This window comes from Pristis pectinata, chromosome 13, assembly GCF_009764475.1.
Source record: "Pristis pectinata isolate sPriPec2 chromosome 13, sPriPec2.1.pri, whole genome shotgun sequence".
NCBI classification, from domain to species: Eukaryota; Metazoa; Chordata; class Chondrichthyes; order Rhinopristiformes; family Pristidae; genus Pristis; species Pristis pectinata.
Genome location: NC_067417.1, coordinates 34117610 through 34145512, shown reverse-complemented (window position 1 = coordinate 34145512; position 27903 = coordinate 34117610). Strand labels below are relative to the sequence as shown.

The 27903-nt window shown below is 38.1% G+C and overlaps 1 protein-coding gene across 3 annotated transcripts in view; it reads right to left on the bottom strand.

The window, feature by feature from the left end:
* Positions 1 to 27903, bottom strand: part of fto (FTO alpha-ketoglutarate dependent dioxygenase) — a 282289-nt gene that overhangs the window by 230871 nt on the left and 23515 nt on the right. For 2 of the 3 annotated variants that reach the window (XM_052028261.1, XM_052028263.1), the window contains exon 2: positions 135 to 212. In XM_052028261.1, coding sequence (XP_051884221.1) covers positions 135 to 212 — 78 coding nt within the window. Of the gene's footprint in view, positions 1 to 134; positions 213 to 15834; positions 15878 to 27903 lie in introns of those variants that run through there. The other variant, XM_052028262.1, reaches the window with a different exon arrangement.

The following is a 27903-nucleotide window of genomic DNA, read 5'->3' as shown; positions in this document are numbered from 1 at the left end:
TTATAATAGATTTGAATTTAAAAAGGTGTTTTTTGATGTCATAAACTCTTTCTGTGTGGTAATGGTTATTAGGCAATGGTGGAATATTTACAATAATTAAGTGCACTTTGCAGTTTCATAGCATATTAGCATACCAGCTGTTGAAACTCCACATCTTTGGGTGTTAAATATGGAAGCTTCTGGTCTCCAATCTCTCTTAGCAGCTTCTGCCTCTGTTAGAAAAGGGAGATAATGAAATAAATTAATTTTAAAGTAAAACAGCACAGTCCGTTACTATTGCTTTTTATCATTCATACTGCCAAATATCTCTCACCGTCCCTCGAAATTAAAGTTTTATAATCAATATGGCTCCCAAGGACCTAAATTTGATAGAGTCCAAAAAGGGAAGTCAAAACTGTGATGAATAAAGGGTGACCACGCTATATCTATTGGTTGCAATGTAAGCAGCAAACTAATTTTGTGCCGCCTGCTCATTTTAATTATGGTTAACCCAGGCTGCAGATACATTGCTGTTAATTGGCTATCACATTAGCAGGAGTAATCAATAATTCTACAAGTGATTCTGATAATGGAAAAGATTGATGAACACTACAACATAAGAGAGAGCAAGCTGCATGATCTCCAAACATTATAGTGATGGCCTTGATGGGCGAGTCCCAAAGTAGGAGAGATGTCCTGTTTCTGCAGGGGACAAAGAGGCATTCCACAGATATACTGGAGTGAGAGCAGATAACTGTGGGACGTCAACAACAGGAGTGATGCCCAAAGAACCCATCTGCAGTTAATGACCCTGCACATTAGGAATAGAATGGTCAGGGGCTTCACATGGTCAGACAAATGGCATGAGACCAAGCACCAGCTAGATACTTCAGAAGTAGAATCCTTCTTGGTTGCTAAATAATCCAAACCAACATGTGACACGGACAAAGCAGCACAGTCAGTCAATGGCATTCTGTATCACAAGAAAGTCAAAATGTTATATGGATAGATGGTGATTCACTTCAATAACTGGTAATAGACCCATGGACCAAAAACCTGATACTTTCCCTCCCAGTTCAACAGCGCCCTTATCGTTACCTGTAAACAGCAATCCTGGACTGTTACCAGCCAAGATGATGCAGTTCTCAGAAAACTAAGGTTGTGACTATTCGGTACCATATTCATGGACAGACTGTCAGAGGAAGGTTGTCAAGATTACTAGTTCCCTTTCTCTTCCTTTTCCTCCACCTGTTCTTCATTCTCTTGCTTATCAAGTGCTTTCCATATCGGCAAGTGTTTTTCCCCGTGACCTCCCTTACATAACAGTGCAAAACAAATCACAACATTTTGTAAATAACTCCATGTGGATACTTGGAGTGTGACACACTACAGTTCCTTGGTAGCCAACACTGCCACTCGTGCAGCTGTATTCTCCCTTCATTGAGGCTGCAGTTGTAGATGCAGTGGTGGCAGTTTTCAGGAATAATTTTTTTTATCGAAATGCAGTTGTCAATTTCACCTTGCTGAGGTTTAGATAGGAAATTTGTTTCCTTAACAGCCTAATAAGGTACAAATTTTTACCAGGATCCTCTCTATTTTCTTTTTATTCTGCTCATTCTCCCAGTTATGTCCAATTTCATGAAGAATGCCTACCACACACACTCATGTAAAAGCCTTCAAATCTACAAACTGTCATTCAACATCCATCACAGCATTCCTGACAGAAAGTTGCAACAAGACATAACTGTAAAAAGCAGCAATTATATAGAGAACACTAGCTGCAGTCTTAAGGAATCAACCAGCAACTAACCTCTTAATAGAATATGAGCTTTTAAATGATAGAATCCCTTCATGTTTCTTAATGTGTATTCACTTGCTCAGAGTGGGTGTTTATCTGGAGTGCTGAAGTCCAAAATGGCAACATCATTGCCTGCCGTCCACTCATTCCCCACTTGCCAATGACACAATGCACCATAGAAAAGTGCACATGACAATATTTTATGGATCTTGATGGGAATAAAATGTGCTAACAATCCCAATTACTCCATGCTGGAATTTTGAAATAACAAAATAAGGTATTTCCTACATTATATCTTAGGATATTTAAAGTCACCTTTTAGTGCCATTATTTCATAGATTTAAGCACAATCCTGACTGAGCAACACTACGGCACAATTACTATATACAAAAGTATGAAGCTTATTATGAAATGTGAAATTGTAAGAGAAAAGAATGAGATATAGAGCAAGATGATCTCTGTAGATTACATAGAAACATAGAAAACCTACAGCACAATACAGGCCCTTCAGCCCACAAAGTTGTGTCGAACATGTCCCTACCTTAGAAATTACTAGGCTTACCCATAGCCCTCTATTTTTCTAAGCTCCACGTACCTATCCAAAAGTCTCTTGAAAGACCCTATCGTATCCGCCTCCACCACCATTGCCGGCAGCCCATTCCACGCGCTCACCACTCTCTGAGTGAAAAACTTACCCCAACATCTCCTCTGTACCTACTCTCCAGCACCTTAAACCTGTGTCCTCTTGTGGCAACCATTTCAGCCCTGGGAAAAAGCCTCTGACTATCCACACAATCAATGCCTCTTATCATCTTATACACCTCTATCAGGTCACCACTCATCCTCCGTCGCTCCAAGGAGAAAAGGCCGAGTTCACTCAACTTGTTTTCATAAGGCATGCTCCCCAATCCAGACAATATCCTTGTAAATCTCCTCTGCACCCTTTCTATGGCTTCCATGTTTCCTGTAGTGAGGTGACCAGAACTGAGCACAGTACTCCAAGTGGGGTCTGACCAGGGTCCTATATAGCTTCAACATTACCTCTCGGCTCCTAAATTTAATCCACGATTGATGAAGGACAATACACCGTATGTCTTCTTCACCACGGAGTCAACCTGTGCAGCTGCTTTGAGCGTCCTATGGACTCGGACCCCAAGATCCCTCTGATCCTCTACACTGCCAAGAGTCTTACCATCAATACTATATTCTGCCATCATATCTGACCTACCAAAATGAACCACTTCACACTTATCTGGGTTGAACTCCATCTGCCACTTCTCAGCCCAGTTTTGCATCCTATCTATGTCCCACTGTAACATCTGACAGCCCTCCACACTATCCACAACACCTCCAACCTTTGTGTCATCAGCAAACTTACAAACCCATCCCTCTACTTCCAGGTCATTTATAAAAATCACGAAGAGTAAGGGTCCCAGAACAGATTCCTGAGGCACACCACTGGTCACCGAACTCCATGCAGAATACGACCCATCAACAACCATTCTTTGCCTTCTGTAAGCATGCCAGTTCTGAATCTACAAAGTAATGTCCCCTTGGATCCCTGCCTCCTTACTTTCTCAATAAGCCTTGCATGGGGTACCTTATCAAATGCCTTGCTGAAATCCATAGACACTGCATCTACTGCTCTTCCTTCATCAATGTGTTTAGTCACCTCCTCAAAAAAATTCAATCAAGCTCGTAAGGCAGGACCTGCCCTTGACAAAGCCATGCTGACTATTTCTAATCATATTATACCTCTCCATATGTTCATAAATCCTGCCTCTCAGGATCTTCTCCATCAGCTTACCAACCACTGAAGTAAGACTCACTGGTCTATAATTTCCTGGGGTATCTCTACCCCCTTTCTTGAATAAAGGAACAACATCCGCAACCCTCCAATCCTCCAGAACCTCTCTCGTCCCCATTGATGATGCAAAGATCATTGCCAGAGGCTCAGCAACCTCCTTCTTCGCCTCCCACAGTAGCCTGGGGTACATCTCATCCGGTCCCAGCGACTTATCCAACTTGATGCTTTCCAAAAACTCCAGCACATCCTCTTTCTTAATATCTACATGCTCAAGCTTTTCAGTCTGCTGCAAGTCATCACTACAATCACCAAGATCCTTTTCCATAGTGAATATTGAAGTAAAGTATTCATTAAGTACCTCAGCCATTTCCTCCAGATCCACACACACTTTCCCACTGTTACGCTTGATGGGTCCTATTCTTTCACGTCTCATCCTCTTGCTCTTCACATACCTGTAGAATGCCTTGGGGTTTTCCTTAATCCTGCCTGCCAAGGCCTTCTCATGGCCCCTTCTGGCTCTCCTAATTTCCTTCTTAAGCTCCTTCCTGTTAGCCTTATAATCTTCTAGATCTCTGACATTACCTAGCTCTCTGAACCTTTTATAAGCTTTTATCTTATTCATTTTATTCTACTTCCTAAATCGAGGTCTAACAGATTGTCCTTGCTATTCACTCTCTTAATTTTCCACAGGATCCATAGAAAAGGAGGTCAATATGACCAAATAAGAGTAATGGCCTTATGAAAGATTGTTTCCTAGCAATTATGGTTTCTGATAAGGCTACTTGATTATAATGTCTATTTAAAAATCCAGGAACATAACTGTCGCAAAATTATGTTAAATAGACTCATCAACAACCTACAATTTCAGTAACTTTTGTCATTTACAATTACTACGCCACAGTGGATTTATCCATACTAAAGGCTAACGTGAAAGAAATAAGTCCATCTCTGTGGAATGCTTAGTGAATTTTATTTCTAATGTATAAACATGCATTATCAAAAATGAACAGAGTTGTCATTTGAAACTGTACTTTTCTATGGCATACTAATACTGGAGATTTCTGCCAAAAGCAATTTAATCGTGTATTATAAGCTGTTATTTTTCTTTGGGACTCACAGAACATTGCTAAATTTTTAGACACAAGGAGTACTGCAATGGCTTCACCAAAGTTTTGCTGACTTCTCTTTGGTGGTAATTTAACTCCTGATTGAATTATTTTGTTTATTGCTAAAATGGCTATTTAATAGCAGACAGCAATGTATTTCCCTGTTTCTTGCCTTAATCCCACACATTTGACACACAACAGAGAATGGCAGCCACCTACTTAACTAAAATTTGAACTATATTTCCTCAATTTTCTTATGTTTGAAAAAATTTACCTCAGAAATATTAAGGTTTTATAAAACTGAGTTGACTGTCATTTCACAGCATGATTTCACTACACACAGTACAGCACAGATCTAATGTTTCAAATATACTGTAAAATCCTCATCTCAAACTTTGAATTAAATGTCTAATGTAGCATTTATTAAAATTTATTTGTATTCCAATATACTTTGTTTAAAACAAAGAGAAAGGATATATTTGGATAATTAAAACAACCAACATTTCCACTACTTAAAAAAAACAGATGGCTGGTTGGTTTTTGTTTGGCTTTGCTGTGCACAAATTAGCTGCCATGTTTCGCTAGTACAGCAGTGATGACACCTCAAAAATGTTTCACTGGTTGTTAACTGCTTTGGGACATCCCAAGGATGTGAAATCATTTTCTGTCCTAGTTACATTTAAAAAGTAACAAAAATTAAATCATTAGTTTAAATGGGTAGTAAGGCAATTGATTATTAGGGCAAAAATTTAAATCGTAGATATAAATTCTGCTGGTTTTCCCACTTTGATTATTTCCAGTTGTTTTCCTTTCCTCCTTTATCCCTCCCCTCCTGGCACATTTTTGGCGTAATTTCATATTAGCTGTTAGTTTTGCAGTACTTTTGCCAAATGACCATCCTTCAAGTGTGAGCTTAAACTGTGAACCATACAGGCCACCATAATCTAACACAGGACTTTCCTTCCACATCTCCTTTCCAGCGTTTTTACCCGGAGTTGCTGGGTAGCAATCTGAAGTATTTTTGTCCATACTCTGAGATCCCAAAACTATTTGTGCATCCTCCTCAAGATAAACTTGCTGAGATTGGTAAATATGGCACAGATCACAATTCAATTCTGGAATCTTCTTACTTTTGCACTGATACATACCCTGGGCCAAGATACCGATCTACATAATTTAAATTGCCAAAGTAAATTTGAGCTATAGTGTGCATTCATAACCTTCTATTTTCAAAAGTTGAAAATATGTTAAAAGGGGAAATTTTCAGATCATCAACCTGAAACATTTACTGTTTCTCTTACCACAGACGCAGTCTATTTCCATTTTCAATATTTTCTGATCTTATTTCTGATTTCCACCAACTGCAGTTTTTGCTTTTCTATCATGGAGAAATTACCCACTCACAACACCATCACTGACCACTGACCACCACCACCCCCCCCCCCCCACCCCCATAGAAGTGAATACCAATTTCTTTTGCTCCAGAGTCATTTTCTTGGGTGGATCAACACTCACCTGACTTACAACATCCTCTGGTATCATCAGGACTTCAATACAAATATACCTGTTACTGAACTGAATGAAGTCCTGCAGAAGTAATACTTCTTTTGGACAAACAAATAAAATTTGGGCCATTGCTGCCATGGACTCCCCACTCCTTCAATCCTGCAAAAAAAACCACATACCCTATGCGGTGACTCGTCTAATTACTACCTTGGTGACCTTTAGCCAATTGACCATTAGAGTCCACAAATTGCCTCTGGACAACATTTTTGGATGTACAGCTGTTCAGTAGAAGGTTAATCATGCCCAGTTGTTAAAATGGATTGGGTCTCACATTGCGCTTGGGCGACCCACATGATATGACACATTTCTGCCCGAGAATTAATACTTCCTCTTAAATGCAGTGAAGAAATTCAGACAATGGAAGCTTGTAATCACAAAAAGTCAACTCTGACAACTTTCCTGGAACTGAAACAATTTTATTGGATGAACAAAATGACCAAGATAGGGAAATGATCTGATTAATTAGAGAAACAGAGCTGAGAAACAAATTGTACGATTTATAGTCAGGAAGAAATCTGTAGACTACAGGAAGATTTCAGTGGATTGGTCAGGTAAAAATAAAAGAGACAAATAGATTTGAATCTGTAGAAGAAAACAAGCCAACAGATGCAATAAATGATAGTATACTGAGAAAAAATGTACAGGAACAAAGGAATCAAGACAAGACAATTAAGGCAGCATATTTGATTCTTTCTTTTATTCATTAAAGAACAGAGAAATTGATAAATTAGTGAGACCAGGGTAGAATACTGTTTTCTATTCAGGTGACTGCATTCCAAGAAGGATATAATAGTTGAAAAACACTATGATGCTGGAGGAACTCAACAGGCCAGGCAGCATCCATGGAGAAAAGCAGGCAGTCAACGTTTTGGGTCAGGACCCTTCTTCAGGACAGGACAGATCCTGAAGAAGGGTCCTAACCCCAAACATTGATGAGTCCTGAAGAAGGACCTTAGCCCAAAATGTTGACCACCTGTTTTTCTCCACAGATGCTGCCTGGCCTGCTGAGTTCCTCCAATATCATAGTGTTTTTCATCTAGATTCCAGCATCTGCAGTCCTTTGTTTCTCAAGGATATAATAGTACTGGAACAGGATATAAATGAGATTAATGAGATTGTTGCTTCAGGACTGGGGAATTTTAGCTCTGAGGAAAGTGCAGAGAGGTTGGGGTTGTGTTCTTTCGAACAGAGGAAGCCAAGGGGAGATTTAATTGAGGTGCATAAAATTGAGGGGTTGAGATGGAGTGGATTTATCTTAGCAGAGGAGGTCAACAACCAGGATCATGGGTTTAAACTAATTGGTAGAAAGATTAAAAGGGGGGAAAAAATCATCTGGAGTGGTGAGAGGTCTGGATCTTAACTACCAAAAAAAACGAGTGGTAGTAACAGAAGACTCGCAATACTTCAATGGCACTTGGCACTGTAACCTACAGAGATATGCACCAAGATCTGGGAAATGGGATTAAGCTAGCTAGTTTCCCTCCAACCAGCATGGACATAAAAAAATTTATAATCCTTACATGGACAACAGAGTAAGGCATATGTTAATAATCCTGCTATAAAAGTTTTGGAGATGTACTGAATACAAGGATAAATAGGCAAGAGGTAAGATTGCATTTAGTCTAAATGAAAAGCACAGAATCAACAATGGATGTAGAGGTTCTACTGAAAATCTAATATTAGCTTAATTCATATAAATATTGGCCTGGAATTTACACTGAGTGGTGAAGAGATGGTGCTCACCATTCAGCTCCATGACAGATGCATAACCATTTATCACAGCCATATAAGTAAAGGTTTCTACTAATTTGTTTTTTTTTTGCAGCGCAGTGAACCCTACATGGAATTTCTGACATATGAACATTGTAAGCAACAATGAAATACAAGGAAATAAATATAGTATCATTTTGGCATGCACACCAACTGATGAGAGTTTACACATGTAATAACAAATGTTATAAAAGCTTTTTCTGTGGCTAAAACCACAACTTTCTCTGATTCATCCCCAGTGAAAGATTTCAATCCCTCAAAATCAAAGTTTCACAGCAAATGGAACAGGTTTAAAATATACAACAACACACAAATGTGCTGTGCAAAATTTTAACCATGTAATTCACAATAAAGAAACTGACTTTTTTATACCTCTTAAAATAGAACTCAATTACTAAAATACTCTGTTAATTGTATTCAAATGCTGGGGGTGAACTTTTAGCAAAAAGGGGATCCCATCCTTCCTCTGAGATGGGATAAGGGCAAATCTATAGGTCATTTAAAGAAGGCACCTACTTGGAGGAAGATGAAAACTTTGGATTCCCTGACAATGGGCTAGGTAAGATGGAATCTTTTAACCAATGCTCAAGCAGGCCTCAGCCCTCCAGCTTAGAACATAGAACAGAAAGGTACAGCACAGGAACAGGTCCTTTAGCCCAAGATGACTGGGCTGACCATTATGTCAATCTAAACTAATCCCATCTGCCTGCACATGATCCATATCCCTCCACTCCCTGCCTATTCATGTGTCTGTCTAAATGCCCCTTAAATATTGCCATTGTATTTGCTTCTTCCACCTTCCCTGGCAGCGTGTTCCAGGCACCTACCACTCTCTGAGTAAAAACACTTGCCTCGCAATTCTCCTTTAAACTTTCTCCCTCTCACCTTAAACCTATGCCTTCTAGTACTTGACATTTCTACCCTGAGAAAAAGATTTCTACCCTATCTATGCCTCTCATAATTTTATATACTTCTATCAGGTCACCCTCAGCCTCTGATACTCCAGAAAAAACAATCCAAATTTGTCCAAATTCTCCTTATAGTTAATGCACTCCAGTCCAGACAACATCCTGATGAACCTCCTCTGCACGCTCACCAAAGCTTCCACATCTTTGGTGTCCTAACCAGTTTTATGCAGCTGCAGCATGACTTCCCAACTTTTATACTCACTTTTATACCCAATGAGACCGACGAGGTCACTGACCAGTGATGAAAGTCAGAAAAACACCCCTCTGCCACTACCTTACATGACCAAGTCAGGTTTGGGTCCAATTTACCAACTTACCGTGGATCGCATGTGACTTAACCTTCTGGACCAGCCTACCATGAGAGACCTTGTCAAATGCTATATTAAAGTCCATGTAGACAGTATTCACTGTCCTGCCTTTATTAATCATCTTTGTCACTTCCTCAAACAACTCAATCAAGTTTGTGAAACAGGCCTTCCCCCACACAAAGTCATGTTTTCTATCCCTAATAAGTCCATGCTTTTCCAAATGCAAGTAAATCCTGTGGCTAAATAGAATATAAAGATTAAAGTTTTAGCATTGGTGTTCTTGAGGACCTCACATGCATGGGAGAATTTTGTGCAAGTAACATCAAATCAATTGTTGTACAATTAGCACTTTTTTTTTTAAAAAAAGGTCCTTATTTGGTTTCCTCATGACTGTGTATTACTTCTTGCATGACTTACCATTGCCTCAAGTTTCAACCATCATCTCACCTTAGCTGTATGCTCAGAGTTGCCAAATACAGTCAGAACAACTGGCACTCTAGTTCTTTTGTGGAAGGTACTGCACTCCATTTGAGACTTTACACTTTCAAAGAAACATGGTAGATCAAGTGTGTGGCCAAAATGAAAGCGTAAAGTTGTGCCATTCCGGTCTGAGTTGCAATGCACTGCTACACCTGGTTGAACAGGTATTTAATTGGTAATTCTTTCCTACTCATAGGATAACTAAATAATTGTGGTTTCATTACAAATGCAGTTAAAATTTATAATAAAATGTTGAAGTGCAAATAAATAATTCCACTATGTTGTAGTTCTACAGCTTTCATCATTCCATACAGCTTATGAGTACAAAAAAAATTATGGAGGCCATGGAAACATAGAAATTATGACACACGTCCCTGTCCATGTCAAAAATCCAACCTATACCAAAATAACAACAAAAAAATGCACTTGAGTTTTAGTACTTGCTCACATTTGATTGTCATTTATGGCTAAGTGCTGCTCCTCAGCTTGATGCATAGACAAATATACACAGCAGGGTTATTGCAGCATACAGCACCTTTCAAATACAAGGAAGCTGTCATGCAGATGTCAAATACATCAAGCCACTCGCAAATTCCACAAAAAAAAGTTAAGTCAAGCTATACCAGATGGGCGACTGAATAAGTAAGTAGTCATTCACAGCTTCAGAGACCAACACATATTTTCCTATCCTGGGAAGGAGTACAGCAAATTTAGCAGTGCTTAAGTTCAGAGAACAGCTCTGTAAATATTTTAAACTGGATTTAGAATCAGAAATTGGTTTTAAAATTAATTCACCAAAAGTAACATTTTTATTTTGTCTTTGAAATATAAAACTATCTAATTTTTCAGCTAATTCTGTGCAGACATATTTTATTATTCAGTTATAAATTGGGGGTGTCACTGCCAAGAATGTATATTGCCCATTCCTACCTGCCCTTGAGAGAGTGGTTTTGAGCTACCTCTTGGACTGAAGTTCTTCTTGTGAAGGAAGAGCATCCATAATTTAGTTCCAGCAATCATGGAGGAACGGCAAGATATTCCCAAGTCTGGATAGTGTGCGATTTGGCAGAAAACCTATAGGTGGCCTTCCTGCCTTTATTCTTCTTCATGGTAGAGTTTACAAATTTAAGGGGTGCTGTCGAAGAGGCCCTGGTTAGTAATTTTTTGCAACTGTTTTACACGGTACACACTTGCAACCTCAGAGTACTGGTGCTGGAAAGAGTGAGCTTTTAGGCTGATAGAAGGGGCATCAATCAAGCAGGCTACCTTGTCCCAGATAGCGTTAAGCTTTGGGTGTTGTCTGAGTTAAATTTATTCAGGTAAGTTTGCATCACAGTTTTACCTTGAAGATGGTGATAAGGCTTTTGGAAGTCAGCTCAAGAGTCATTGCCATAGGATAGATAGCCTCTGACTTGCTCTTGTAGTCATGCCACTCCCGTCATAGATCCAGCTAAGTTTCTGGCCACTGGTATCTCCCAACCACATAGCTATCCCAGTGTGTCGAAGACTTGGTAATAGCAATGCTGTTGAATGCCAGACGTAAATGGTTGGAATCTCTCATATGGTAAATGGCAATTGCATTTAAGTGGCAAGTAATTTTGATGCCACAATCAGATCTTGCCTGAATATTGTATAAATTGTGGATTGCTTCATTTTCTGAGGAATTGAGAATGAAAGAAGAACATCAGCGTTGCACCACCAGTGTATCCCCACTGCTTACTTCATGAAGAATGAATGCCACTGATAACATAAGTGAAGGTGTTTGGGCCAAGGATAGTGCCCTGAGAAATTCCTGCAAAGATATTCTCAGGCTGGCCAGCTTCCTTCTTATGAAGTACGACTCTAACCAGTGGAGTGATTTTGTGTCAATTCCCATTGACTTCAATTTTACCAAGGCTGTTTGATGGCATATTCAATGTATGCTGCCTTGATGTCAAGGGCTCTGGAACTCAGTTCTTTGGCCCAAGGGTATAACACAATCCAGAGTTGAACAGTACTGGGGAGACACAAACTGGGCAGCATTCAAAACGTTATTGGCAGCAAGTATAGTTTTATAGTACTGTTGATATATCTTCCATCAGTTTACTGATGATGGAGTATACTGCTTGGCAATTTAGCCAGATTGTATTTATCCTGATTTTTGTTAATAGCACATAATAGGACATCTTTCCGTATCGTCTGGCAGACGCCAGCATTGTAACTGCACTTATACAGCTGAGTTAGAAGTGTATTAGAATGATACAGCATAAATCTTCCACACTACAGCCATGATGTTGTCTTTGCTCTTCTGGATTTCTTGATATTACGTGGAGTGAACTAAATTGGTTTCTGTCTTCTATGCTAGTCAGTATGTCAGAAGGAAGCCAATATGGATCTGTCACTCAGCTGCAAATGCTGGCCTAGTCTTTGCCACTCATATGCGGGGCTCTACTATTGTTGAAGCATGAGCATGTTTTTGGAGTTTCCTCCTATTGTTAGTGTTAACCACCATTCACAACTGGATGTGGTGGCTCAACAGAGCTTTGATCATACAGCTTTCCCTATTGCATGCTGCTTTTGTGTTAAACATGCAAGTGGTCCTGTGTGAAGGTTTGCACCTCAATTTTAGATATGCTTGGTTCTGTTCCTGGAATAACTTTCAAATACTTTAAGTCAACCAGAGCTAGTGGTACTGCTGATATCCAGTTTTGAGCTGCTAGACTGATTCTTAGAAAAATAAAATACAGAAGATTCACATCAGTAGAACTCAGCGTTCTGTCTTTAGGAATCTACTGATAAGGCTACCCTTCCTTGGTAAGGCATTCGATAAGATATCTGACGTGCCTTTAGGCCATCTTAACTTGAAGCGCAGCACAAAACTAATCTTTTTCCAAAAAAAATTGTGCCTTGTTCTGCTGTAGAGTTAAAGATGCACTGCAAATCATCCACAGGAGGTCAATAGCATTGGGAACAAGTTGTACTTGAGTATTCACCACAGCCCAAAATAGTCCAATGAAGTTAATATGTATCTCATGCACAAACACTGCAATGAATATGTGTTATGAAAGGTAGAAAAAGGATTCTTGCAATGCGTTTAATGTCCGTCAGAGTGATAATTCACACCTGAACAAATCTGTCCACATAGCACAGCCTGGGGCCTGCACAGATCCTCAAAGCTGACAACTTCTGAGTTACAATCTATAGAGACATTCAGCCCAAGGAAGTAAGTGCAGTCAGGTCATGCTGGTCATCATTGCAGCGCTCAATCAAATAACAGAAAAACAGTAACCTAAGAAAACAACGCTTTATATTCTTTCCTGTACTGCTATTAAATAGGTTTTGTGTTCCAAGTCAAATGCCTTTGCCCCTTCCCATTTATCAAAAGCTTCAGTTTCTGGTTCCCACACAAAAGCTGTAATGCATATGCGAATTAAATTTATCTAGCCCAAGGAGGATAAAAGTTCATTTACATTAAAACTAATTTTGTTTTTGTATCAAAAATGTTTTGTCTTGTAAGTTCCTGATTCTCAGGTATACCATTTTATATTAAATATCTGCAAATCATGTTAATTTAAGAGATCATTCATTTACCTTGCTACATGCTAATGAAATAGTATCGACAGTCTACTTGCACAGTTCAGCGTTAGATTTGTCACACATGATTTAACACTTTAAGTAATGATAATAGGAAGTTAAAATGATAGATAATTTTTACGAGACCTCTTTTTGCTGGTATTATGCCCCTGAGCCTCACCCCAACAGACACTATCAATAAAGCTATGGTATCATCTTAAGTGTCTTGACAGCATAATCTATTTTCAAGTTCCCTTCACATTTGTGCATCCTCTTTTAGCAGGTGCACTCCTTTTGTTAACAGAAGCCTTGTGCCTTCTGTAAATGTTGGAAGCAGGGGCATTTCCTGTACTAGGAAAATGACTAACCTCAAAACACCAAGCCAATTTCTCATTTCAAAAAAAATGGAAAAGCACAAGGATGTGTTAAATTTCCATATGTACAGTGGGCAGGGAAATTTCATTTATCTAATTATTCATACAGCACCTGAAATTTCAATTTCAAAGTTTATACTTTATTGAAATAATGAGAAAAGAGAATGCTTCCAAAACACATTCAACATTGCCCAAATTAAATGATATTCATTTTTACACAAATTCTTAGCAAATGTCCTAAATATTGTAAGCATATACAGATTGTTTCCGTATTTGAAAAACATCTGAGCAATGGTACTATCATGTGTATAACAAGGTATGCCTGCAGTTGCTTAGAATTTGATATTTTTTCTTTTTTTTTAAGATATCATGAGTTATGATTCCATAAATTATGTACATTTTAGAACACTTAACTTTGCCATTATTGTACAGCAACTAAATTTTGAAAATGTACCAGAAATGACCGGCTAGATCTTACTGGCAAAGGGTCATTATCACTGCCTGTGTTCTCTGTGTTTACCTTGTGCCAATGAAGAGGGTCTATCTAGCTGGCCCAAAGCCTCCTGGACTCGAGCAGTGTGGTGAGAGTGGTGCCCGAGTGGTGGTGGAGTCTTCAACAGAACGGTAAAGGAGTTCACCCAAGAATGCTTTATCCACTGGCAAAGTCTGTCATTTGTCTTTGCCAGTTGTCAAAACAGATAGGGGGTTATGAATATCACTGTATGTCTCTGGCATTTAAAACAATTAAAATGGTGCACATAGTTTTTTTTAAATTAAAAAAAAATAAAATTAGCTAAAAACACCCAAAAGCACTTTAGTTAAAAGTATTAAACTAAACAAAAATAATTTAAAAATCTTGCCTCCCCTTTATCCACTGCCCCATAATCTTAATTAAAACTAATAGACAGGTGGATCCTACACCAGGTCTAATCTGGCGTAAGGGCCAACAAATAATTCCCCAATGTAACTGCTCAGGAATCTCAGCAAGATTAAGCTTCGTGAAGTATCAAATTGGGCATTCCAAATCTGTCAGTAAGTTTGAGAATTCCAAGTTCGACAACATATGCAAGGAAATCCCAAATTTATCTCCATTTAAATGGATAAATCTGGGAAGTTCCACTTGAAACTTCTGGTATTCATCAGCAAGGTCCAGGCCATTATTACTGTACAAAAGAGAATTATGTTATCAATGTACATTATCAAGCTACATGCTTACTAATCTGTTTTTAATAGCACCTAAATAAATGACTAACTTTGCTAGTATCAGGTTAAAGACTCTGACAAGGCTACCACAGACAAGTATTGTTAACCGTGCTAAGTAATTTATAAACATCAAAGTCAAAGGCAGCCACTTACAAGAACAAGTTTAAAAAGGGAGAGTGAGTTAATTGAACCATTTATATAGGTTTAAATATCATTAAATGGTTTTTGCTATCAGACACCAATAATAAGTTGTGTAACCCAAGACCAGATTTTGCTTCATAAAAGATATTAATGCACTGCAAATGTTTCCGTATAAATAGTACCGTATAAAATTTGGAAACAAGCTCCCTATGCCACATGACCATTCAAGACATCAACAAGGACAGAACCATAGTTTTAAGAACAACTTTCTGTGCTCATTTTGGCAGCTAGAATGTGGATTCATTAGGAGTTCAAGCATGAAATTTTAGCAACCGCCCAGTAGCTGTCATGTATGTACAACAGTGCAGCCTCTAAGTGTTATTACATTATAAATCTCTGACTGGCATAATACATCTAATTTGTTAAACAAATTTTAAAATTATTTTCTTTGATAAAAGTATAAAAAACAATTATATGGAATGCTGTGGCTCAGAGGAACAGTGATAGACAATAAGCTGCTTAACACCAAAGCATGTTGTCATACAATAGAACTAAATTATTTAATCTTTCCAAGTTAGTTATGGAAAGGTAGATATAGACAAATAAATGAGGGTGAGTTGACCCTTAAATTGTTAATCGTACTATTTGAACTAACTGTGGAGTATTTTTGGCTATGAGAGGATTGTTGCTTTTTCAGTAATTGGATCACTGGAATTAGTTCTCATATACAGATTGGAGAGAAGCAAAATAAAACAGGTGTTATATTTCAGGTTAATTCTTACCTTCCAAAGCATTGTCAACGATGAAAGATTAACACTGTCTTTGAATGCGAACAACAGCCTATGCAGACTGAGCAGTAGAATCATAACACAAATACAGAAGAAAGTTAATATATTCCTTTTAAAACAATGATGCAGAAAATAGCGCTGTAGATAAAGAGAGCAGGTTTCTGACCTCCTTAATTTATTTCACAGAATGTACACTCTTGTCACGTACTCAAAACAATGGGAAAATTTTAGGTGTCAGTTGCTACCACAGTTAGTGTTAAATCCAGCTAATTATTATACCAAATCAGTATAGTTAACAGGGCATAACTGTGAGAAGGGCATGTTCTGGGCATTTAATGGCAGCCTTGAATGGAGATGAATACATTACACCATGCCCTCAATAATAAAACAAAATACCTTACGTCAAGGACTCAATCAGCTCAGAAAATTGGAAAGCAGGAGACTGGGCCTTGTCCTGCACCATGATGTTCCAGTGCCCTCTAGTGACACACTTAAACCCCCTTTAACTCGAGATTGTCTTCTACCACCAATTTAACTGTTCCCTGGGGCTTGTATATAATTACTTGATAACAATAATCCATATTTGTTACTATTATATTAATGAATAAGATTTTACTTTACTTTAAGATTCCTAATATTTATTAAAACAACACTATGAAAATCTTTGGAACAGCACAAAACAGAAGTTTAGCATCCTCATGATCCAAGAAACAAAGTAATCACTACAAAGATACTTACAAATATATTGCTTTAGCATGATAGATGTCCAAGGGTATTTAATAAAGCTGCAAAGGCAATGAGCTTTCAGAATAAAATTATAGGTGAGCAAACAAGGTGGGCGGCACAGTGGCTCAACAGTTAATGCTGCTGCCTCACAGCTCCAGAGGCTGGCATTCAATCCTGTCCTTAGGTGGTGTCTTTGTAGTGCTTGAACATTCTCTCTGTGACTGGTTGTTTCTCTTCCACGGGCTCCCGTTTTCACCCAGTTCCCAATGGCCTCCTGGTAAATTAATTGCCCATTGTTAATAAGAGTCAAAGGGAAGTTGATGGACTTGTGGGAGAGTAGAAATTGCAGGTGTACATGGAAAAAGGGAAAGAGGTAATGGGAATGATGGGACTGCTGCCCTGGAATCCATCATAAAGCAATGAGCCAAATGCCCTCCTTCTATTCCATTATAGAATCACAGAACAGTACAGCACAATACAGGCCCTTCAGCCCACCATGTTGTGCCAACCTTTAAACCTCACCTAAGACTATCTAACCCCTTCCTCTCACATATCCCTCTACTTTAAATTCCTCCATATGCCTATCTCTTGAATTTGACCAATGTACCTGCCTCCACCACCACCCCAGGCAGCGTATTCCATGCCCCAACCACTCCCTGAGTAAAAAACCTCCCTCTGATATCCCCCTGAACTTCCCACCCATCACTTTAAAGCCATGCCCTCTTGTATTGAGCATTGGTGCCCCGGAAAAGAGGTGCAGGCTGTCTACACTATCTACTCCTTTTAATATTTTGTATACCTCTATCATGTCTCCTCTCATCCTCCTTCTCTCCAAAGAGTAAAACCCTAGCTCACTTAGTCTCTCCTCATAATCCATACTCTCTAAACCAGGCAGCATCCTGGTAAATCTCCTCTGCATCCTCTCCAATGCTTCCACATCCTTCCTATAATGAGGCGACCAGAACTGGACACAGTACTCCAAGTGTGATCTAACCAGAGTTTTGTACAGCTGCATCATTACCCCGCGGCTCTTAAACTCGATCCTACATCCCATGAGCTTTATTAACCACCCTATCTACCTGTGAGGCAACTTTCAGGAATCTGTGGATATGAACCCCCGGATCCCTCTGCTCCTCCACACTACCCAGAATACTGCCATTAACTTCATACTCCGCCTTGGAGTTAGTCCTTCCAAAGCGTGCCACCTCACACTTCTCCGGATTGAACTCCATCTGCCACTTCTCAGCCCAGCTCTGCATCCTATCAATGTCCCTCTGCAATCTTCGACAGTCCTCCACACTATCCACAACACTAGCGACCTTTGTGTCATCTGCAAACTTGCCAACCCACCCTTCTACCCCCTCATCCGAGTCATTAGTAAAAATCACAAAAAGTAGAGGTCCCAGAACCAATCCTTGTGGGACACCGCTAGTCACAGCCCTCCAATCTGAATGCACTCCCTCCACCACAACTCTGCTTTCTACAGCCAAGCCTCCCTGGATCCCATGCCCTCTCACCTTCTGAAGAAGCCTACCATGTGGAACCTTGTCAAATGCCTTACTAAAATCCATGTAGACCACATCTACTGCACTACCCTCATCAATCTGCCTGGTCACCTCCTCAAAGAACACTATCAGGCTTGTGAGACATGATCTTCCCTTCATAAAGCCATGCTGGCTGTCGTCCCTAATCAGTCCATGATTCTCTAAATGCCCATAGATCCTATCTCTAAGAATCCTTTCCAACAGCTTGCCCACCACAGACGTAAGGCTCACTGGTCTATAATTCCCTGGACTATCCCTACTACCTTTTTTGAATAAGGGGACAACATTTGTCACTCTCCAATCCTCCAGTACCACTCCCGTGGACAATGAGGACTCAAAGATCCTAGCCAACGGTTCAGCAATCTCCTCCCTCGCCTCACGGAGCAGCCTGGGGAATATTCCGTCAGGCCCCGGGGACTCATCTGCCTAATATTTTCTAACAGCCCCAACGCATCCTCCCTCTTGAAACCTACATGCTCCGGAACGTTAACCGTACCAACATTGTCCTCAGCGTCATCAAGGCCCCTCTCCTTGGTAAACACTGAAGAGAAGTATTCATTGAGGACCTCACCCACTTCCACAGCTTCCAGGCACATCTTCCCACCTTTGTCTCTAATCGGTCCTACCTTTACTCTCATCATCCTTCTGCTCTTCACATGTGAAAAAAGCCTTGGGATTTCCCTTAACCCTACTCACCAAGGCCTTTTCATTTCCCCTTCTTGCTCTCCTCAGTCCCTTAAGTTTCTTCCTTGCTACCCTATATTCCTCATGAGCCCTATCTGATCCTTGCTGCCTACACCTTATGTATGCTACCTTCTTCCTCCTAACTAGTTGTTCCACCTCTCTTGTCACCCATGGTTCCTTCACCCTGCCATTCCTTCTCTGATTCACCGGGACAAATTTATCCCTAACATCCTGCAAGAGATCCCTGAGCAATGACCACATCTTCATAGTAACTTAATTATCCCATTATAACTTAAAAGTATTACAAATAATAAGAAAGTTTTTGAGAAGGTTTTTGAAAATACGCATAGAGATGACAAAGCAGTTTAGGGAAAAATACTTAAAAGGTCAAAACATCTGTTGATATGTTAGTGGGGAGTGGAAGAATGGATGCAAATAAGATCAGAACAAAAGAGATTGTCCACCAGGCCATGAGATTTATTTAAACATAATTTTTTAAAATATATGTTCAATAAGCCAAATCAAGGGTCCAAATTGTGCAAAAGGATACCATACCTTTGTTCAATAACAGGCATCTAGCTTGAATCCAGTCCATGGTGGCAGAATGAAGGTATATTTACTCACTGACAAATGCAATTACTTTATATGTGGATGGCTTTCAGCAGTGCCCTACCCAATTTGGACCCGTAGGAAAAAAAAACTACTAAAATTTTGATGTCGCTTGAGCAATCCCATTGTGGATGGGAATTTTGTTTTTAATTCGTTGAGGGAACCCTTATATACAGGTAGAACAAGTTAACGAGAAAACAATTTGTATCTTAGCTTTTATTACAAAGGGATTGGAATATATGGAGAAAGAACTTAGTGCAATTATACAGGGGTTTAGTGAGACCTTATTTGGATTACTGTAGAACATAAGCATCCTTACCCAAGTAAGGATATACTTGTCTTAGACTTAGAGATAAACCAAAAAGATTACTTGACTAATTTCTAAGATGAGGGGATCATACAAAGAGTGGCAAATGAGTACACTTACATTCCTTAGAGCTTCAAAGGATGCGAAGTGGTCACATTGAAAGATAGAAAAGTAAGAAACCTGACAGGGTAGAAGCTAAGAGGACATGCTATGCTTGTGAGTCTAGAACTATGATCAGACTCAGAATATCAGGGCTCTGCAATTTAGGTTTGAAACAAGGAAAATGTGTTCAATCAAATGATAACAAAACTTTGAAATTCTCTGACATTAAATAGAGTACACAGAGAATGAAGGGATATGGGGATAGTGCAGAAAGGTATTTGTTGAAGTAGAAGGTTCAACATGGCCTTATTGAATTGTGAAGCTGCTCACAAGAGCTAAATAGCTTACTGCTGCTTCATTTTAAATGCCTTAAGCCACAATGTAATGGATACAGAATTGTGTAGCAGTATTAGTTAAATAAATCTGGAAAGGCTAGTATGTCATTATGATATTTCAGTCACCTCAAACGGTAAGAGGTTTGTACACAAATCTACTGTTAAGTCTTTCACATAAATGCCACTACTGTTGCTATAATACTAGTCACTTAAAATGTTTAAATATAAAAGTTTTAAAGAATTCTTAACGATTTTCCCTGCATCTAATTGGAAAAAAATGAAGCAACATGAAAATATAGACATAAGTATAACTTATGTATAACTTAATCATTAAAAGGAAAAAGGTATAGTTTATAAGGAGTATACAAGCAGTCTCTAAAGCAATTAATTCTGCCACCTTTCAACACCATCTGTGCTCATTTTTCTCTCAACCAAATTCATCTGTTCCTATTTAAAGCACAGTCTTCAACATTTTTTCTCTGACTGTTTATATCTCATCATCCAATGTTTCAACTCCTGCAACTAGTTATGTAGCAGCTTACACAATGACCCCTATAAGAAATGTTTATGCATATATATTACTAATACACAATTATTTTCTTTGTTGGCTGGCCCGCCTTGTATCCGGGCCACAAGTTTAAAAGGACTGGCAAAATGAATGCATGTTCTCAAAAAAGATGATCTGAATAAAAGGAATAAGGGCATCCAAAGTAAAGATGGCAGTTTAGTATTGCAGCACATTTTAACTCACTGCTTTATAATTTCTCAGCCACAGCCTTACAAGAAACTGTTTTGTTTCAATAATTTTTTTTTGCAGACTCACTCATTCTCCCAACTTCTCCTCAAGAAACTGACCTCCCTTTAACAGTAACATTGTGAAAAACAGGACTTACAACTTGGATATCTTCAAAAGCAGATTTTTCTCCAAAAATCTTATATTGTTAAATATAATGTTTCCAAAGATAACAACATGCATTCAAATACTATTTTTACTTTGAATATTGTTAAATATACTTTGGAGGTTTCAAAGACTGCAGCAGAGAATCACACACTCTTTTGTGGCTACCAATATGCATCTCCAGGGATAAATCATAATTCAATAAATTCATAATGTTGACTACTTTCCCTGGCCATAATCAGGAAATTTGGTCAAACATGTACAAGTTTATTTTTACTTAACATTTACAATTACTGGTTTGCATATAAAGATTTTCAAAATGATCACTACACACCTAGATGTGATAAAAAATCATGATAAAAAAACTCTTATTTACCATTATTACCTCAGCAACTCATTCTTTGACAATCACAAATAAACTACATAAGGGAATGCAGTTTTTACAAAAACTTATGTAGTTTGAATCCCAAACTAGCATTTTCCAAAAGAATATTTACTCAACCAGAACTTTAATAAAGTTAAATAACAACCAATGTATGACCAAGAGCAACACAACTTATGTCAGAAGAACTAGCATGTGAATTGGGTTTTTTTCCAACCGAACAAACTATTGCTTTGTGAGAACGTTACTACATATAAACCTGGCTGAAGAGCAAATTATCATTGAAAAAATACATTTTGGGAACCAAATAATAAACTGCTAAATTTTTACTTTTCTTGCAAATCACAACAAAGAACAAGTTGACACAATGTAGAAGGCAAAAGTAATACAAAACATTGAAATCTCTATGGATTAATCTGCTAAAACTAATTTTATTCATTAAAAATAAATTCAGTTTACTATCTTCCCCTACCCAACACCCAAAGTTTTCTTTACTGAAATATGAGGTTTGCCAGCAACATTTACAGATTGACCTCAATGCAGTATGTATTTCAATCTTAAGCAGAACCTTACCTAGCTCATTAAAACTGACCTTTAACCTCTCAGATGGCAAAACAAACATAAATTACACTATGCTATAGCCCAAAGGTGAGCAAGATGAGAGTGTGGTAAATAAGGAATAATGCTAGAGCCAGATGGGTCAGATTTCCATTAAAGTCCTTTCAAAATCTATTAATCTTACTTGTAGTCAGTGGGCTAGAAATAATTACTTAATCCAACCCATGTAATACAGCATGACTGTCAATTGGGACAGGTCAGCTCTTAGCACTGTGGAGCCACAAGTCATCACAGGACCCACATTGATAGATGTAACAACATTTTGGCATTACTGTGATGCTTTCAGAAAATCAAATTCATGGAAACAAATAGAATTTAGTTAGGCACCAATCCAATGTTTGTCCAAGCACTTTGGTGCCCTTTGGCTATTGGACTAAAGGCCTGGCGCCATGTCTTTCATATTGATAGTCTATTGTACTTGGCTTTGTTGAGCAACTGTCAAGTCTGAGTGGCAGATAGTAATAACACTGCTTACCAATCTACAAGCTTCTATCCTTTTGTACCTGGTAAAAGCTGCTTAAGGGGATGGTTACCCAAAATCCCCTGCATTCTTGTCAGAACTGGTATCCCAGGTGCAAATTTAATTACTTCAGGTGAACTATTCCATCTTGTCTAGGGGTCCTTGAGAATGCAACTGTAAACAACCTGTACAATGTAATCAGGTGTCACTAGCTTGTTTGATCTCCAACAAAAGATGTCACAGATCTATGGCAGATCATGGGTAGAGACAAAGAACAAAAGAAAATACCTGTCAGAGAATTCTGCAGAAGATTATGTGAGTGTATCTATTAGCACACTACATCCCCATGCTCCTGTCTCATGCTGTCCATACAAAGTGCTACTTGTCTGACAGAGTGCACAACTGCCAACGTGATCAAACAGAAACAGAAATAGCTTGATAAATAAGTTACAAGCTTCTTTACTAAACCTTTATGACACCACACTGTCTGATTTTGATAAAATATTAAATGTCTTAAACATAACAGTAAAATTATTCAATTCAGCGTCCAAGAAATGATAAACTATTGTATCTTGTACTTTTGCTAGTTTTTCATTTAAGTTTCATTGAATGGAGCATGTGCTTCAAACAGTGGCAACCTCCCCATGGCAAAACCACCAAGAGAAGTACAACTTTAAGAGAATATCAGTGTTGAAAAGCATTAGACAGTTGGTGCATAAGTGATTCAAACTCCAGATCCAGAGGCAATGAGAGCCAGCCTTTGTAGTGGCAATGCAAATCTTCTAAATAGTAGTCCTCGTCAGATATTTAAATCAGGACCAAAAAAAATCATTAATAATGACTACGAAGCTGTTGGAATAAAATGGCTACCAGTCTAGTCAAACTGGGTTGAGTATTGCTCAAGAAAGCCACTCAATTATATCAAATAAATTTTAAAAATCTTTTCAAATGGGAAATGTCATTTTTGACAAAAAATGATGGGGTGGTGAAAACTTCAAGCCCAGATTAATCTTATAAATTTACAACAGAAGTCATTAACCTAATACCAGAGAAAAGTTAAGTTTTTGATACAAAATTTACAATACAAAATTCTTTTCCATCTATTACAGAAAATCTTGATTTCTTTTGATTCCATGCCTAATGTATTGATACAAAAGATCATAACAACAGATATTAATATGCAAGGTTAAACAGTTGCTGCATTAAAATCAGAAATGGCTGGAAAATCTCAGTGAGTCAAACAGCTTTCAATGGGGTTGGATGCAGGAGCTGAAGGGAGTCAAAATACAAGTTAATACTTGAGGTTGGTGACCTTTCTTCTTCACAGAAGTTGCCTTTGTAAGGCATCTTAAGAAATTATGGCAGCCATCTGAGAAGCTCCCCGATGCAATGACTTGCTTATGTTGAGTTAAAATTTTTCAGCTGTTCACAAGGCCACAATTAACCTCAGCACCTTCTGAGGAAAGGATAAATTAGCCAAGTTCACTTCTGCTATGAGAAGACTTTGAAATAAGATATGATTGAGCTTGGCCAGTCATCTATAGTTCTCACATCACCAGCTGAAGAACCTGCTAATACTCTTATTATATTCATTTTCAGGATCTTGGTGTCGCTGGCAAGGCCAATATTTATTGACCATCTTTAATTGCCCTCGAGAAATTGGCAGTGAGTGGCATCTTGAACTGTTGCCAACCTTCCACTGTGCTGTTGGTAAAAAGTTCCAGGATGTAGATTCTGCTTTTATCCCGATGTTTTAAGATCTTTGAACGGACCTCTTGTACAATAAAGATGAACTCTTGATCTCTCAATCTACCTCATCGTGGCCCTTGCACCATATTTGTCTACCTGCACTGCACTTTCTCTGTAACTGTAACACGATATTCAGCATTCTTTTATTGCTTTTCCTTTTCATACTACCTCGATGTACTTATGTTTGGAAATGATCCGTCTGGATGGCATGCAAAACAAAGATTTTTACTGTATCTCAGTACGTGAAGATAATAAGCCAATTACCAATTAAGAGGACATCCTTGTCCTGGATAGTGCATGTGATCTCATGCATGGGATTCATAAAGAACAACCGATCACCAAGATAAAATAACTCAATCAACATTCAGAGGTAATGGAGATAAAAATGCAGAATGCTTTACATTGTTGGTATTTTTAGGCTACCTAAAGCGATAGCTATTTTCTGAGGTTATTTTTAAGCTTTTCAAATTTCTTGTCTTAAGTATGGATCCAAAATCATTGCATTTTGAAGTTACAAAATAACATTCATCTTACTTCACATTTTAACAAATTATTCTGGTGGGTATAGCCGTACAATTTTATTCTGTTTTAACAAATCTTGGGATGAATAGTATTCTTCACTATTCCAACTTGTCTTAAAGACGGAATCTTGGTACTTTTGGGATGGCGAAGCTTTTCAAAACATCTAACTTCATTACAGGCCAGAACCTCTATTGAGCAGATGAACCCTGATTGAGCATAAATGGTCTTGTGGGAGCACTTACCACAGTAACTTAATCCTTAGTGGTTCAAATCCCAACTGCAATGGAAATGAAAAATCTGTTGGGGTGTAACATGAACTACCAATTTGCTAGCACTTTTTTTTAAAACAGTCTTGCTGAAAAGATGGAAAATTTCTTCCCCAAATATTTAAGTCTCAGGATGACAATTAGCAACATTTTAATTTAACATTTGAATTTTGAAGCTAGCTTTGATGGTATGCAATTCTGCAAAATTTACATTTTATTTTAAATTCATTCCCATTTACCAGAGAAAGCTGTGAAAGTCCTGTTTAAAAATTGAAAATTTTCTTTAATATATTTATGAAATCGCAATACCCACCACTTATCATCTTTGTGGCTAAGTGAATGGTATTATTAGTACTGGGAAGGGAGGAAGCAACTGTACAACTAATATTGCCATTCCTCCAACAGTGAGGAATAGGAATCCTCAATTTGTTCAAATCAGTATCACAGTCTTATTGATTTTTTTTCTGTAAAATTCTTCACTAAGTTCACAATGTTTTACATTTACCAGGTGCTTGTTAATTTATTTTTTTCAGTGATTCTTTGTGCTCACAAATTCAGATTTCTCCACATCTGACTTCATGCGTGCATTCTAAGAACTGAACAACCAAATGTGCCATCAAAGTTGGCTTTAATGGGATTATCTTACTGCACTTGTCAACTTTGATTCCAAATTGGAAAGGTTGTAGGTTCAAGTCCAACTTCAGAGATTACAGCAAAACAAAAATCAGGGATTATACTCAGGAAAAGAAATAAGAGCTGGAATGCTGATGGTGTAGACTTTTAAATGAGAAATTAAATTAACACTTTTTCTGCTCTCTTGAGTGACACAAAATATCCCATGACATTACTTCAAGGAAAAGCAATGAAGTCATCCCTGGCATCCTGGAAAATACTTGTCTCTCATCCAATACTGAAAACATATTATCTAATTACGAACATAATACTGTTTGAGGGAGCCACTGCACATGTATTAACTGGTATATTGCCTGCAACTGTGACTACACTTAAGAAGTACTTAATTAACTGTAAAGCATTTTGAGATATGCTGAGGTCATGAAAGGCACGACACAAATAAAACTCTTTATTTTACATGGAAGATCATGGAAATCCTCATCTGAACTAACTCAAAAAGGACCAACGTAGCAGAGCGAAAAAATGTGTTAAAAATTGCCAGTGGACTTTTTGCATTCTAAACATTTTGTCTGTACTTGATCTCTACAGTAACAACAACTACCCAATACAGACGGCTGCCTATGGTGCACATGAATGGTGTAAATGGTAAAGACTATATTTAAAAAAGGTAAGATAAAAATTATCACAGTTCAAATATCAGGATTAGATAACCGACACTACCAATTGAAAATTAACGCTTCCTTGTGAGTTAACAGATTCAAATGCCAACTATCTTCTACAATGTATCCTGTTAGATTGGAAAACATTTATTTGGAAATGTGCTCTTTGATCAACATTATAACAATTCAAGACTAACGCATGGTTTTGTAATTTGCTGCGCCTGATGAAAGCAATCATGCCTTGCAGTCAAGATCAAAAATTTAACTAAACAAACGGCTCAAATCCTAATGAAGTTGAGTAGAATTTGAAACACAGGGAACAATAACAAGGGCTTTAGTCTTCAGAAACTAAATTTGGATTTCTCACTAAACTCAATGGCCAAATAAATGTATCAAAAGTTGCCCTGCATGATGGAAAAAGATGAAGAGGGCCATTTTATTAAAAATCTATTATTTGATTACATTGCTGACAGTGTTGGATGCTAAATCTATGGAATAATACACAAAAATTTTTTAGTCCTGATGGTGTCTCATGCTAAACTACTTTTGACAATCAAATCGTGACAAGCATGCTGCTGTCTGATGCCAGTCATTCACAAACATCTTAGCCTGTGAATGCCTTTGCAGGAAGAGGTCAAAGGGCAAGCACAAGTAAAAAGGCATTGGTGAAGGGCAACTGTCATGCACCAGTGCATACTGTGAGGCAGTGAGTAGTAGTTGTCTTCTACAGAACATGCAAAGTACTCAAATCCTGTCTGGGCAGATACACTTGAAAGTCCATTGCCAATGCATGAAATATAAAACTGACAACCTGACTCTTCTGCTGTCTTATTGAAATTTGTTTTGCCATTTCAAATCACAAATATATGCAAAGCATCAGCTCAATCTACTGTATGTAATAGCACCATTTTAAAGCGGGTTTAAGTTAAAAAATGAAACATGAAAAAGGAAACAGTATCCTTTGGATGTTTAAAAGCCCAATCATTTAATAATAGTCAGGAATTCAACAAACCTTTTTAATTCCACTGCTGACAAGTAATAATAGAGCTTTAATTAAATTTTTAATCATAGGATATGCTAATATCAAATGAACCCAATGGGAATATAAAGAGCTATTTGCGGGGTCAACCATGGTACAGACAGATACTGAAGGATTCTTGATATTGATGGCAAGGTAAAAAGAAATTACCAAATATACCAGATCAATACCTAGTTTCAGTGTTACAGCCGTCCCCAGACATAAAATATCTCTCTTTACTGCTACAAAAATGGTAATAATGAAAGTACAAGATAAATGTTTCCCTCAAGGTAAACTATTTGATTAGCTAAGGGCAGAGGTGATAACAGCAGAGTTGGAGAAACTTCACAACCTAAAATAAATAGCTAGGTTAGGCTACAAAGGTCAACATTGGCATTTGCTGGTCACATTACTACCGTAGGTAAGTACAGTGTTTATGATGGACGCAGAAAGTTCAATGGCATTGGTAAACAAAATCAGCAATGGTAAATGGATTGGAGCATCTTACAAGGTTGACACTTCAAGTATAATTGCTATGAATCAGTAGTGTA